General features: G+C 38.4%; 2 protein-coding genes across 3 annotated transcripts; both read left to right on the top strand.

Moving 5' to 3' along the window:
* The first annotated feature begins 1,594 nt into the window (after window positions 1-1,594).
* On the top strand, window positions 1,595-4,596 carry LOC137715825 (transcription factor bHLH122-like). Of its 2 annotated transcripts, none has more exons than XM_068455172.1 (7): window positions 1,595-1,765; window positions 2,138-2,814; window positions 3,199-3,533; window positions 3,613-3,786; window positions 3,916-3,981; window positions 4,074-4,142; window positions 4,263-4,596. In XM_068455172.1, the coding sequence occupies exons 2-7, from the start codon at window positions 2,262-2,264 to the stop codon at window positions 4,311-4,313; spliced, it is 1,248 nt and encodes a 415-aa protein (XP_068311273.1). In that variant the 5' UTR covers window positions 1,595-1,765; window positions 2,138-2,261; the 3' UTR covers window positions 4,314-4,596. The 2 variants fall into 2 exon arrangements, with proteins under 2 accessions (XP_068311273.1, XP_068311272.1); XM_068455171.1 differs by lacking the exon at window positions 1,595-1,765 and adding an exon at window positions 1,772-1,955.
* Window positions 4,597-11,986: 7,390 nt separating this feature from the next.
* LOC137715885 (uncharacterized) lies at window positions 11,987-14,701 on the top strand. The gene is made up of 6 exons (XM_068455245.1): window positions 11,987-12,380; window positions 12,829-13,038; window positions 13,136-13,279; window positions 13,580-13,699; window positions 13,788-13,874; window positions 13,971-14,701. Exons 1-6 carry the CDS (start codon window positions 12,021-12,023, stop codon window positions 14,496-14,498), a joined length of 1,449 nt encoding a protein of 482 aa, XP_068311346.1. The 5' UTR covers window positions 11,987-12,020; the 3' UTR covers window positions 14,499-14,701.
* Window positions 14,702-14,906: the final 205 nt, after the last annotated feature.

The following is a 14,906-nucleotide window of genomic DNA, read 5'->3' as shown; positions in this document are numbered from 1 at the left end:
TGGGATCAATTTTTAGTAAAAATGCAAGTGAATTCTGAAAAAACATTTGAAGTGTTTCCTACGAAAAACATATAACTAGTATTTCTTATAGAAAACGCTTCATATGCTTTTAAAGCCAAAAAATATTTTCTCCTAATTAAAAACACTTTTGGACATTTTAAAAACGTTTGCACACGAATCCTATATATTTTTTTCATACTAATGTACTTATCCAAATGGTCAAAATCAAAATCTAATTTAACAACAATTTTAACAAAGAAATAAGCCATTCATTTTGCTTCATATGAAATCTCAAGACCCACATGTTGACCACCATGAGGGTAAAAGCAAATCCACATGTATGATACATTACTATACATATCCACCACAAAATATTGTGGCTAATATGATCTAAGAAAACTAAAAAATGAGAATGGCAATTATAAATTGAGAGAAATTATGATTCTTCTACAGTACGACCACCGGTGCGATAAGAAAGCTAGGCTCATCAGTATACACAAAGTGATGATAAAGTTTCCTTGGCTCCACCATGCCTGCCTCAACCTCTTTGAGGCATTTTGCTCGAGCATCTTGCCCACACGAAAATCATGTTAATGAGAAGACCAAATGAATATTGCTACAATTTCCATTGTAGCAGTAATGTGATTGGAATCAATTGCATACACTGGCAACGCGAACTACTGAAACCAGAAAACCTAATTGATTCCAGATCAATCCCAAAACAAGAGCAAAACTGGGAAGAAATGCATCAAAACCGGCACCAATGATTCCACATCAATCCCAAAACTTGAAATACACTATTACTTAATGAGAAGGATAGTGGTCAATTTTCACGGAAAAATAGCATTGGGAAGTATGAAACCTAAGGCAAACTTGGTCTGCTTCGTATGTAAAAAATGAGCGAAACAAGAACAACATACTTCTACAGATAGGTTATGTACTAGTTTTTTAATATAATTACACTTTTCTTCTCATACCTAACTTTTTATACATGTAGTATACTTTTGCTCACACGCATCTTTATACCATACAAATTACAAAAGTCTGTACGTCAATGAAACTAATAGTTGCCCAAAGTCCAAATTAAGTTTCCTTGTACCCGAAAGTAAAAACCCTAAGTTCCCTTCCCTGTGTGTACAACTAAGTTGTCCCTGTCTAAAACAGCACCCACAATACTGGTGGTTGTGGTCCAAACGTTCACAAAGGGCAGCATATAGTCCATGACCTGGTGGTCACCCTCCGCACCAGAAAACCTAGCTTTTCTGCTAAAAATGGGATTCGAGTATGTTCTTTACAAACCCCAGCCCAGCCCCAGTTCTGCGTTTTGCTAACGTATACAAGATCCAGCCATTTTTTTTCTCTTGCTTTGATAATTATGGTTCTGCCCCTCCATTCGCTATGCCGCCATTTCTCTCTTAGAATTCATTGGTTCTTCTGTAATAATGGCTAGTCTTTGAGGGCAATATGGTCCTGTAAAAAATGTAAACTTACTAAATCTGAGAGACTAGATTTTCTGTCCTCAGTTACTCCTGTGGGGCTGAACTCAATAGAAGAGGAAAGAAAATGTGTTTTTTTTTTTCTTCTAAAATTATTATTTATTATTTGTTGTGGGTTTCGCTTTTATCTCTCCACAGTCACTGTCACTGGCATCAACGAGAACTCCACCACCGCTGTCACTAGTATTCCATGCCCAGAACCAGCATCAGCAACAGTAGAGAAAGAAGAAGCAAATCTCTAGAGAGAGAGAGAGAGTGAGTGTGTAAAGGTTTGCTTTTTATATTGTTATGCTTATATTCTTGGTTTTGTCTTATGTCATCTGATATTGTGCTTGATTTCAGTGGGTTGTTTGAATTTCTTATGTTATCTTCCTTACTTGGGTGATTGAGATTTCAGGAATAGGAAAGTTGGTGGATTTTGGGATTTGTGAGAAATTTTCAGTGAATAGTGAAAAAATGGTACTAGTTAGTGTCTTCTGTCCTCAGTTTTTCTTTGTTTCAGAAGCTACTTTTATAGCAGAATCAATATATCTTTTAACACGAGTAAGAATTACATGGATTTGGCTTTTGGGTAGCTTTAAATTCTTGGGTTGAATCTAAAAGTTGGGTTCTTTTATTTTGTTTTCTGAGAATTTTTGCAGGGGATAAAGCCAGAGCTTTTACTTGTGATTTGATCTGATTATGGTCGGAAAATAGAAAAGGAGGATTTTATTGCTTTGTTGAAGTTTGGATTTTTGGATGAGAATTTGAAGAATTAAGGAAGCAATGGAATCAGATCATCAGCAGCATCATGACAAACCCCAGCAGCATATGAACTCTAGCTTGACGCGCTACCGGTCAGCTCCCAGCTCATATTTCACAAACATTTTGGACTCAGAGGTTTGTGAGCCCTTGTTCAATCGGCCTTCTAGCCCTGAAACCGAGAGGATTTTCGCCCGGTTTCTGGCTAGTGAAGGTGGTGGTGATGGAGGAGGAGGTGGTGGTGGAGGAACAGAAGAAATTGCATCACAACACAAAGTTGAAACACAGATTAATAATCAGCAACCACAATTTATGCTGCCTAAGGTGGATGATGAAGTGGGGATGATTCAACAGCAGCAGCAGCAGAGCAATTTGAACAACTATTCATCTGTTGCTCAAGGATTTTACCAGCCGACGTCGAAACCGCCTTTGCCTAATCAGAACTTGAATGAAGGAGCTTATTCAATGGGGGGAAGTCACTTGCCTTCTGTCAAAACCGGTGGTGGCGTTGCAAATTCCAATCTCATTCGGCATAGTAGCTCGCCTGCTGGATTGTTCTCCAATATGAACATTGATGGTATGTTGTTTTTTTCAGCATTGATGAATTCCAAAAGGTAGAAGTGCCAAATCAAGTAAATTTTGATTATTGTGAGGCAGATTTTTGCTTCTTTCAGTTTTTGGATGCTTAATTTTCTCACAATATGCCGAATTATATTTACTTTCTGTTATTTGAATTGATTGATTTTGTACAGCAAAGTAATGAACTTTGTATATCATTCTGATAAATCAGTTGGGAATAAAGTTAACTAGTGATAACTGTCGCTTACGAAATCTAATCTACCGAACATTTTATGAAAGATTCAATAGTTCTGGTTCTTCGGTTTGGTTGATTCTAGTCTTAGTTTAGATTCGAAAGAAAAAAGATGGTATCGATTTGAGAATGATACTTAGCATTTTGCAGCGGCAAGCTATGCTGCATTGAGAGGAATGGGGAACTTCGGAGCAAGTAATAGCACTGGTGAAGAAGCATCTTTTTCTTCTGCGAGCAGGTTGAAAAATTTCTCTTCAGGGCCACCATCTACGTCGGGGCTAATGAGTCCGATTGCTGAAATTGGGAACAAAAGAATGCGATCGAATAGTCAAGATACTGGAGGTTTTGGGGATGGCCATGGTAACAATTATGTGACTGGTTTCCCAATGGATTCATGGGATGACTCTGCGATTCTGGGTGATGATACAGGCTTTAGGGATGACGAAGTGAAAGCATACACTGGTTTAAGTCCATCTGAAACTCAGGTACCAAATTTGTGTTAAAAAGTAATGTGCTTGGTTGTGTATTATCTAGTGTCTGATAGTTTTCATTACTGTCATGCAGGATGTGGAGGCTGGAAATCATCCTCCTACACTTCTAGCTCATCACTTGAGCTTGCCAAAAACATCCACGGAGATGGCTGCCATTGAAAAGTTTTTACAGTTCCAAGATTCTGTTCCTTGTAAGATTCGAGCAAAGCGGGGCTGCGCCACACACCCAAGAAGCATTGCTGAGAGGGTACTGTTTTAGTGTCTCAATATCACACATTGTACACCCTTCTTATTGATTTGAACACTGTTAAACGAAAAGCTCCATTTGCACATGTTAAATTAAAATGCTCAAAATGTTTATTTTTGTTCCGGCCAGGTGAGAAGAACCCGAATTAGCGAACGAATGAGGAAACTGCAAGAGCTTGTACCAAACATGGACAAGGTAAAATCTTCACTTGCTTTTTCGATCTATGAACCAGTTAGCGATTACATTAGACTCAAAACATCTGAGATTCTAAGGTCTTTACTTTGCAGCAAGCACACACTTCCGACATGTTGGATTTGGCTGTTGACTACATTAAAGACCTTCAAACTCAAGTCCAGGTATTTTTTCGGAATCCAATCATGAAAATTTACAAATTGTGGAGCTCAAACACTTGTGACTTGCATTGCAATGTATTCACTCATCGGTATATCATTCTTTTTCTCTTAATTTTTTTTCAGACGCTCTCCGAAAATCGTGCCAAGTGTACTTGCTCAAACAAGCAGCAGTAGCAACACAAAAGTGTGGGAGGGGACTTTGCTTTTGATGTACAGAACCATTAGAAGTTGGAAAAGAAGATAGAAAGCAGCTGTAGTGTTCTGGGGTTCTCTTTTATACTGTAAAAAAATTGACAGTTAGGTTACTTATTAAGTGGGTGGAGAGGAAAAGAAGCAAAAGGGGGTGCCAAAAGTTTATGTGTAAGATTCAAAACCCACTGAGGACATTAATAGAATGCAAGCTGTATAGTAATATTTTGTTAAGATGTGACATTACGTGTTTACAGTTGTCGAGCTCGAATTCAGATCCTCTTTGAATCTCACAATCCGGAGCGAACCAAATAATTCGAACCATCTAACAGTGGAAGAGAGAGATGTGGACTCTTAGTTTGTATGAGGTGGGTTAGCTAGATATGCTAATGAGGGCTGTGGATGAAATGAGTGGTCTAGATTTTTCGTTCTATCGGCTCCTAACTGTGAGATCTAAAGAGGATCTCGATTCGTGGAGCTCAAGCAATTTATCAAATTTGCAGTCCCTTACGAACTTACGTGAAAAAGAGACGCTAATTATGTGAAGTTGTGTGAGGAAGCAACACAAAAAATGAAAACACACGGCGACATCTAGAGGTAAACATGCTTTTTCTAGCATAATTGGGGGAAGAATGAGTGAAGCAAATTAAAGATTCCATGATTACTAAATGAGCATTTTCTCTTTGCTTTTATTTTTAGGCATCAAACCGCATCCACTCAAGATGGTAATTGTTCTTGTTGCCCAATCTGGATTCAATAATGTAGGTTCAAATTATTTGATTTGACTTTCAAATATTTCATTTTAAAAATATTTTTTGATGTTATAAACCTAACGCGTTAGCGTTCTAAATTTTATACAGCCAACTTCATCTCGTAAAATAAGACTTTGTTGTTGTATGAAATAATGAATGGTTGAGGCACCTCTAGGATGCCGACAAGTACTATGGACTATAGGGGACCAGTTGAACCTCAAAGAATTGCAGATTTTATGTAGAGTAACATGGTCGACACCCTAATTTTATTGGCATTGTCTTGTTCTATGCAACAAGGGGACCACTCCTAGTTCTAGTTTCGTTATAGTAAATTTGTTTTGGCTGTGTGGGGTTGGTGAACTAGACATGTCACAGCGTGTAGTGTTTTAATGAGATGTTCATATCGAGTGAGATTATGTTAAATTCAAATTTAACTCGTTAACTTGTCATCATCAAATATATAAATCCAATCTCCTTTATAAATCTTGTTGGTTGTGCTGCGTTTCACATGTTTACTCGTTTTTCTCCATTCCTTTTGGGCTTAGAAAAGTCCAACATAAAAAATATTATCGAATATATGTTAAAAAAAAAAAAAAATTTATCGAATAATATCAAGTATTACATAACTAAAATAACCTTAAACCTTAAACTACCGTAAAGCCTAGCCAAGTACATCATACATATAACAAATGTCGGACCTTTCACCAACAAACATGTAACATAAGAATCCAATTAAGTCAATAAATAAAACACATTTCACAAAGATAAAGAGTGGTTATCATGTTTTGTAATGAATGCTGACTCGAGCCCTTAATTAACGTGTTATATTCCTATCAACCTGTCATAAATCAGACCCAATAAAATTCAACACATAGACTTATTTTATTGTTCGCGCTTCTAACGTGTTATTGTGTCATAAGAAGGCTAGCAAAAACATGAGTTGGGTTTTGTTTTCTTTCTAACTTTGTCTTCCTTTTCAACTTTGCTTTCATAACCAAGAGGTTGGATGCCCTGGTGAAGAAGGATTGTTGGAAGAACGAATGGCTATAATAAGCTGCATCAAATGGACAAGTCACTGTCTTCTGCATGTAAGTGGTTGCCATGTCATACCTTATGTCATGTCCCTCCCAAAAATTGCTTACCTTACCCATCAAAGAAAGATTGCTTTCTACTTGTTTTTATTCCTTGTGGAAGCACAGAATGCCACTACACACACACACACACACACACACACACACACACACACATACATACATATTTCTCTTGGCAAAATTTGGTCATGAATCGAGATCCTCTCCGGATCTCAAAATGCAAAGTCAACGAATTTAGAGATTCTGGCCGTTCAAGGGAGAGAGAAAGTGATTCAGACCTTTAATTTATGTGAAGTGAGCCAGTATAATATTCTAATGCGAGATGCAGGATTTTAAATAAGTGGTTTGGATATCTGCGTTTGACGGCTCTGAAAACAGAGGTCCGGATAGGGTCTCAATTCATCACAAAGAGAGATGTAGGTGTACTAGTTGGAATCATGAAGTTAACGAACTTTGTTTTCGAAGCGGGGACCTTTTTCTTTCCAGCTGCATGATGAAGCTACTGCCTCCCAAACTAGTCAATGCAGAATGGCATATAAACTTGGTTTGATAAAAACACCAAAACAAACCTCCTTCATTAATTGAAAAATCTATTATTTTTTGGTGTATCTTATCTATCAGGATTTTTTGTCCATCATTAGATTTTGGTTACTGAATTTTTTCACTACAGAAATATAACCCCCAATTTATAAGATATCCCAGAGCATGCTAGGAATCTACTCTCTAATTACCATTGAAATATCCGAGAGGTTGAATCCCTATAAAAAAAATATTAAGTAACATGCATGCACGACTGCTACTGTCAAGTTCTAATAACGTCGGCAAGGCCGCCAAGTAACTGAAAAAAAATTAAAAAACATTATTAAATCCATAATTTTTTCTCCTCCTTTCCTAATCACAGGCCCAGTGTTATCTAATGGTTGGGGTCTTATCTCAAGAGAGTATCACTTTCTGGTATTGAGAAAGAGATCAGGACAAAAAAAAAAAAATGAAATGGCGGGGCCAGGATCTTAGTCTAGAAGGGACTCAAAAGTTTCAATTTGAAATGCTCTTTTTATCTTACAAAAATTACTTTGCCGTGTGGTGGGCAACCGATTATCGTTGTTTGGGTTTAGTATGGTATCGTTCTCATCATCTTCTTCTTTAAATCTAAACTCAAGTTTGTAACTTTCTTCCTCTCTTCTTCCACCAGTCCACAGACTATAGTCCTCATCAAAACTCAAAGCAACGGATTGTATGAAGTCCATAGAAGCCACCAACCCCAAACTAAACCCGATGAAATAAATTAAAGTAAAAGCATCGGATTGGGACCTCGAGTCCACCGAAAAACCTTTAAAAACATAAACATAACACTAAACATTTCTGTATATAAAAAAAAAAAATGTTAGGATGAGCCCGGGACCAACCTAACCCCTTCATGGCTCCACTAAAGCTACATAGATCTCATAGGTTAGGTACCTGTTTATTTAGGGTTTCTGTTTTTTTATTGGGTTATTATACAAAATGGTCCCTAAGATTTGCATGATCAATATAAATGGTTATTGAGATTGAAAATCAGTAGAAATGGTCCTTGAGATTGTCCACCATCCATGATTTTGATCCTTCTGTTAAAAACGATTTTGGGCAATTTTCAAAGTTTTGTAACTCAATCATTTCTTAACCAAATTCGACCCATAATATATCAAAATTTAGATAGGAAAGTGTAGAATAAGATTATACGTATTTGGAAGAAAATGGTTGCCGTAGATGGCCGAAAAATAGCCTGAAAGGTGACTGATCCTCGGGAAAACTGGAAAACTCGCCGGAAACTGGGTAAACTTTAAACGTTCTTAACTTCTTCAATACTCAACCAAATCGAGTGATTCAAAACGAAAATAATACTTCTTGATGAGAAGAAGAGAATGGTGCCTTTTTCAAAGGCTAACTCGTCGTGTTTTGGTCGGACAAAGGCTCGAAAGTGGTTAACCATTTTCTAGTTAGCCATTTTCGAGCAGTTTTCCAGCCAAACCATGGCAAGTTAGTAGTAAAGAAAGATACCATTCTCTTCGTGTCGTCGAGAAGTATGATTTTCTTTTTTGAATCACTCGATTTCGTTGAGTATTGAAGAAGTTATGAACGTTTAAAATTTACCCAGTTTCTGACGAGTATTCCAGTTTTCCCGTGGACCAGTCACCTTTTAGGCTATTTTCCGGCCATCTCCGGCAATCATTGGGCTTCCAAATGGTATAATCTTGTTCTATACTTTCTTATCTTCATTTTGATATATTATGGGTCGAATTTGGTTAAGAATCGATTGAGTTACGAAGCTTTGAAAATTGCCCAAAGAGTTTTTAACGAAATGACCAAAATCATGGATGGTGGATAATCTCAGGGACCATTTCTATTGATCATGCAAATCTCAAGGACCATTTTGTATAATAACTCTTTTTTATTTTCTTTATATTGATCTCCTATTCTAAAAACTTTAATTTACGGAAAAATGATTTCAAACTTGAGTGTAAAAAGACGGACAAATTTCTATAGCTAACTGGGCCTTTGTCTTGTACCACATCTGGGCCTTTGTCTATCTTGTACCAAATTACATGGCTAAAGTCCAATGGTATAGCTATTTAAGCCCCATAAATAAGGGTAAGAAGAAGAAAATAACTATTTAATTGTTTTTTTAAGTACATTTAATATTTTTTTAACAAATTATATTATCTATATTTGGGTGTGACATCCCGTCCCGGGATTATTAGAACGCACTTGTGAAATTACATATTTGCCCCTAGTTCGTTTTCGTCACGTTTATTGGTTGTTTGTGTGTTGTGGCATGTGCTGGGCCACACACACACCTGCATATTCACTGTCTCTCTCTACCCTTTCTCTGTCTCTGTCTCTCATCTCTCTCTCCCTTCCCGTTCTCACCTTATTACGTACGGACAAACCCATAACCCACCAAATCCTCATAGATTGAAGAAACTAAGGGTACCATTGGACTCGTGAGGTCGAGGCGAGCACAACCATACCATTTTCAGGTAGGAACTCTAACGTTTTCACGTCGTTTCGACAATGGCAGTTTTGAGCATTGTTCATGCAAGATTAATCTAGTTAGTTTTTAGACTTTTGAAGCTTGTAGATGTGTTGGTGAGGTCCCAAGGAGCTTGGGAGTGCATCGTTGGACGGAATTGGACGTCGGAACCACGAACTGTAAGTTTGGCCGAATTTTCATATTTTTGGAAAGTTTGATTCCGTTGTTTTTAAGCCCTAAAACTTGTCCAACGTGGTAGATTATGATTAGGGCTTCATTTTGGTATAAATTACGTGAAAAATGGTTGAAAAACGAAGGAGAATAGTGAGTTTAAACTTTTCCCAGTTTTCCGGTGACCGGAGTCCGGCGAGGGTAGGCCGGAGAAGAAACAGGAATATTCCGTTAAGTTTAACGGAATATTCCTAACGGCAGTAACGGTATCCAGTTAAGTTTAACGGAATATTCCGGAATTTTAACGGAATATTCCTGACGGCGTCAGTTGACACCGTCAGTGTGCATGGCACGTGGCCGCGCGTGGGGGCACGTAGGTCAGTGCCTATTTTGGCGCGTGGGGGTGCGTGAGGGGTCCAAAAATTATTTTAAAAATATGGTTGTGATCCTGAGGTTGTGTAGAGCACGTTGGTATATTCATTTGTCTATTTTGAGCAATGTATGAGAAGTGTTTACGAGAAGTTGGTTATGTGCTTTAAAGTTAACGTTTTTATAGTTATTTCGCATATAGGTGACACGTACCCCGAGGACGAGCGTTCGCACTCGAGGCAGGGGGGTTACGACCCTTCCACGTACCAGTGAGTGGCCTTTTGTTTTCCGTATATACCTATATACTATATTTTCCCAGAAATTGAATAAATGTTTATTAGTTTATGCCATGCATTACTTCATCATTATTCGTGCATTGATGGTTATATTAGTAGTTGCATATATTTATACATATGCATATTGGGTGCTGTGGACGCACAGGTAAGTGCCAGGTAAGTGGTATTCATATTTACATTCAGCAGTAGTTTGAGATAGTTAGAGAGCTCATAACCTGCACCCCCGGTGTTAGTGCTCCCGCCCGTGGCCAGGGCACAGTCCTTCACGTGATATTCACCTCCCGCACCTTATGCTCACCTTGGATTCAAGGTAGGTGCACAGTCCTGTCGTACAGACCACTTTAGGTGGTTCTGACTCGTAGGTGACCCGCGATTATTCGCCCAGTCTTCACGTGATCGTAGCACTTATTTACATCCAGGCCTGTCGTATAGACCACTTTAGGTGGTTCCGACTCGTGGGCAGGTTCAGATATTGAGATTGAGATTTGAGTTCTAGATGCAGCCGTACAGGTCACGCTAGGTGACTCCGGCTGCCAGATTATATGATATTGACATGTTTATACCTGGGCACTTGCATATTATTATGAGATTTCGGCATGACACAGTATCGAGCAGGATTGACATACCTTTGAGCATGTTTGACATATTTATACATACGTATATATGTTTATTTTTCTGGGAAGTATACAGGTTTTACGGCGAGGGGTTAGAATGTATTTTTGCTAAATGGTTTTCAAAGAACTTTGTTTTTGCCCACTCACGCTTTTGTTTTGCGCCCCTCCAGATTCTAGTTGCTTAGCTGTTGCGGTGGTTTCCCCAGAGGGCTTTCCGGCGTTTCTGACAGACACTCACCATTGTAGGGTCACCTTCGGGTGTACTATTGTTGTCGTAACTTTTCGTTTGGACTGCTATAGACCTGCTCTGAAATTGTATTTCACTTGTGCTAACACTTGTCTTAGTACTTTGTAAGCTAGTTTTTAATTATTCGTACTTTCATATTATTACTCTATTAGCTTCCGCATGTGCACATGGCTACGTCATCGTTGTGTGACGGCCAGCACGCTCCGATCTCGGTCGGGGTGTGTCATCGGGGGAAGAGGTGGGCTTAGCCTCATAATGGGCTAGCAATAATATAGTTCAAATTTGTCTTTGGCGAGAATCAAACCTAAGAACTCTCACTTACAAGTAAAGATGAATACCACTATACCATAATACTAAATGACATTTAATTGCTTTTTTACTCATATTTTTTATGTATTAAAACTTCAGCAAATTCTCTCTTAAATTAGACCTTGTTATACTTACCCTCCCCCCAAACTATCAATTGTGACCAATATTCCCAAAACCCTTAAATCACTTTTATTTTGTAATTGTATATCATAGGTATTTAAATTTCTTTTACGCGAATCATAAAAAGATGCAATAAAAAAAAAAAAGAATGCTACCAAATTGAGTTTCATTAGGAAATTCCTATTTCATTTTCATTCCAATTATGCTGGATAATTCATATCTCGTAATATCTGATCTTCTCCAGTATGAGATTTTTTCCTTTAAAAAAAAAAAATTCTTCTAATCATTAGGATATATCTGCGTACAACGTCTTTACAATTATGACTAAATTACCAAACTAACCGACTAAATAACTGATTCTAGTCACTTGTTATATAAAAAACTATTTTAGCAATATATTTGGACCCCAGAAACAAAAATATTTGTTCTTGATAAATAGAAAAATATATTAACTTTTAAGTATACAGTTTTTTTTTGTATAACATAAGTAGAATATCAAATATTAATTTTTAAAACAAACAAAAACCCAAGAAAAAGAAAAAGAAAGAAGGTGAAAAATCCCAACGTTTGAAGAGGGACGTTGGCCAAACGGTCATTGCGGTTTCCCTCTCGATTTAAAATCATTTGAATCAAATACCAACAAAAAAAAAAGGACTTTGGCATTCAAAACCTGGTCGCTTCTCTCTCTCTCTCTCCTCTCCGCCCTTCATGCCATGGAACTATCCCACCAAGACTTTCCCTTCGCTGGCTTCAGTGCGGCTCGGGTCACATTAACCCCAATCGCCACGCCCTCCTCCACCCGCCGCCTCTCCAGCAGCTTCAATGAGCGGAGCCGCCCCGTGCCGGCTTGCCGGAAGCTGGCCTGGGTCAACCTCGAAGGCCGGATGGTCAATGCCGACGAGGCCAGCTCGGCTGGAACCATTAAGGGTGGCTTGGGAACAGAGCAAGCCGCGGCTTGGGAGCTGTTTAGCCCCTTCCAGAGGTTCCTCTTCGTCGCCGTGATAAGCGTCGCCACTGCCGAATCGAAGAAAAACCGCCACATTTCGCAGCTGAAAAAATCTGTGGAACTTAGGGTTTGTCATCATTGAGCTTTGATTAAATTGGGTTTATTAAATTTTCAATTTTCTCTTTGAATTGCTGATTAGTGATTGGGGTTGTTTAAAAAATGAATCTTTAGCCGTTTTCTTCAATAAATTATCAAAATTTGAAAATTTCAAGCATGATTCTCTCTGTATATTTATTTTAGTTGTTCCGGTATGAAGTTATATTCATAATCGGGTCTCTTTTTTTTCAATATCAATTTAATTTGGATTTTTTTCCTGAATTTTATTTATTTTCATATACATTTGATCAAATAATAATCTTCATCACATCCAAAGTATCAGATTTGATTGTTTTTGAGTAAAATACAATCTTTCGAGTTAACTGAATTCGAAAACGTTTTTGTTAAATGCTGAGAACCTTCAGTTGGTGAAATATATAATTTCTTGACTTAAATTCTTGCATCAAACTGTTTACCAGGATCAAATATTATCAAGCATGCAGCAGAAGCTTGACAGCCTTTGCGAGCAGATGCATAACATTAAGGATCACTCAGGAACTCTTGTTCCTTCCACCCTTGAAAGCGCAGAATTGCAACGCAACGAATCTTTTGGTTCCCATAAAATCAAATTTGTTGATTGTGGTTGTTGGCTCTGTGATCAACATCGTGACCTTCCAAATGGGTTGGTGGTAAGAATTTGTTCCGTGCTGCTACATAGGTTGTTTCGAGTTATCTTGTACTAATGCAGAAATCTTGAATCTTGTTGATCTCTTGATTTGGTATCAGGATAACAATGCTGAGAAAGCCTCCAATGGGGATCGGATACTACTACATAAAATGTCTCCGCTAAATGCACAAGAGCAAGAGGAGCGCCGTATGTCAGATTTATCAGACTTGGCCTCAAGTGTCACTTCTGCTGCAGACATCCAGGTAATGGAACGCGTCGTATCTACTAAATTTCCCATCGACATTACTATTTCAAAGCATTGGATCTTTGTCAAGGAACTGATATGAAGAAGGTGAAGTGTTAAATCTATGTTTGAAGAAAACTTCTCCATTGAGGTTTGGTAGGGGATGTTTGAAACTTAATGTAGCTTAAGATTCATGGTAACGATGTCAGGCCGTGTAGGTTCGAAGTTCCCCTGCTCTGACGGGGAGGTTTGCATGTAGTTATACTTTCTGAGGTATCACTTTTCGTGTTCTTGATGTAGTTCGTTGTGATTTCTGCAGCTAAACACCTTAGCTATTGAGCAAGACATATACAATCTCAAGAAGGATTGTGAAGAGAGAGATGGAACCATACAGGAGCTAACCACTTTACTCCAGTCATCTGAAAGTGCCGGTTCAAGGGTAACCTCCCCCTTTTGTTCTCGTTTCCTTCTTTTATTGCCAAATCTAGTCTTAGACTGATCACTGTTATTCTTATAATTCATGGCAGAGGATTTCCGAGTTAGAAGACATAATACGTAGGAAGAACTCGACGATTACAAGACTAAAGAGGGACATGGTAGTTCTAGAGCAAAAGGTAAAGGAGTTGCTTAATAGACATGGCGTTTCAGAATTTAGGGTAAAGAATTTGTCATGACTTTTAAGTAATTCGTTAATACATATCTCAATGCAGGTAGTACACCTTACAAGGCTTCAGAGACCCTCTTTCTCTTCCTCAAACGCACATGATGACGATAGAAAAATTCCGCACATGATGGACAACCTCGTTTATGATATGGATAGTACTACTAGCCCTTCATCTTCCGATTCAGACTGCTCTCCGCTGATTCAATCACCAACTCCTCATGTTGCTAAAACTCCAGAAGGTCCTCAGATCCTTGACCCTGTTCCAACAACTCAGAAACCAGAGCCCGAAAAAGCCTCTACTTCGAAGGTGAAGCCAACTGACAGTCGCATAAAATCCCAACCACTGAATCCTCTGAAAGAGATCACCATGAATTCGAGGCAAGTACACTCAGTGAGCAAATATTCTCAACCAATGAGTCCGAAATCTCAACCAATGAGCCCTGTCAAAAGATCGAATACCACTCAATTTTCAAGGCCAAGGCCGATATCAGCTGGTGGGGATTCGAAAAAGATCATTCGAAGACGTTCTACATCCGGACGAAAGGATGCTACTCCACAGAAGAGATGGGCATAGAAAGGTAGACCTTTGCTTTTATGATGAATAAAAGGTCTACCTTTTGTTGGTTGATGTGGAAAACGATATATGCAACCATTGAGTCTATTCATCCCAGTCGTCGACGATACTTTGAAGTAAGATATAAGATTCTAGCTAGTATATATATATATAGGATATATATTATAAGTGCAGAGAGTTTTGTATTTAATCATACAATGTGACAGTGCTCTTTCAATGTAAGATCTTATTAATTTTCTCTATGGCAATCCTACCCTTCTCTCTCCATCGTCCCTTTCTGCACATCTGACACGATAACAGAGAGATGAAGGATTTCTAGAAGGGAAGAAGTAACAACCGAATTCGCTGCCCCCTCTCCTGAATTGTGACTGGGTGTCGGGTTTTGTGTCCCAGGTTGGTGGATTGAGC

Source organism: Pyrus communis, chromosome 14 (assembly GCF_963583255.1).
Source record: "Pyrus communis chromosome 14, drPyrComm1.1, whole genome shotgun sequence".
NCBI classification, from domain to species: Eukaryota; Viridiplantae; Streptophyta; class Magnoliopsida; order Rosales; family Rosaceae; genus Pyrus; species Pyrus communis.
This window is presented reverse-complemented; position numbering and strand designations above follow the sequence as displayed.

Coding starts and splice junctions, on each gene's coding strand:
- LOC137715825 (XM_068455172.1), top strand. CDS start 2,262: ATGGAATCAGATCATCAGCAGCATCATGACAAACCCCAGCAGCATATG. Junction 3,534..3,612: donor TAAGTCCATCTGAAACTCAG/GTACCAAATTTG, acceptor ACTGTCATGCAG/GATGTGGAGGCTGGAAATCA. Junction 4,143..4,262: donor ACCTTCAAACTCAAGTCCAG/GTATTTTTTCGG, acceptor ATTTTTTTTCAG/ACGCTCTCCGAAAATCGTGC.
- LOC137715885 (XM_068455245.1), top strand. CDS start 12,021: ATGGAACTATCCCACCAAGACTTTCCCTTCGCTGGCTTCAGTGCGGCT. Junction 13,700..13,787: donor CTGAAAGTGCCGGTTCAAGG/GTAACCTCCCCC, acceptor AATTCATGGCAG/AGGATTTCCGAGTTAGAAGA. Junction 13,875..13,970: donor TGGTAGTTCTAGAGCAAAAG/GTAAAGGAGTTG, acceptor ATCTCAATGCAG/GTAGTACACCTTACAAGGCT.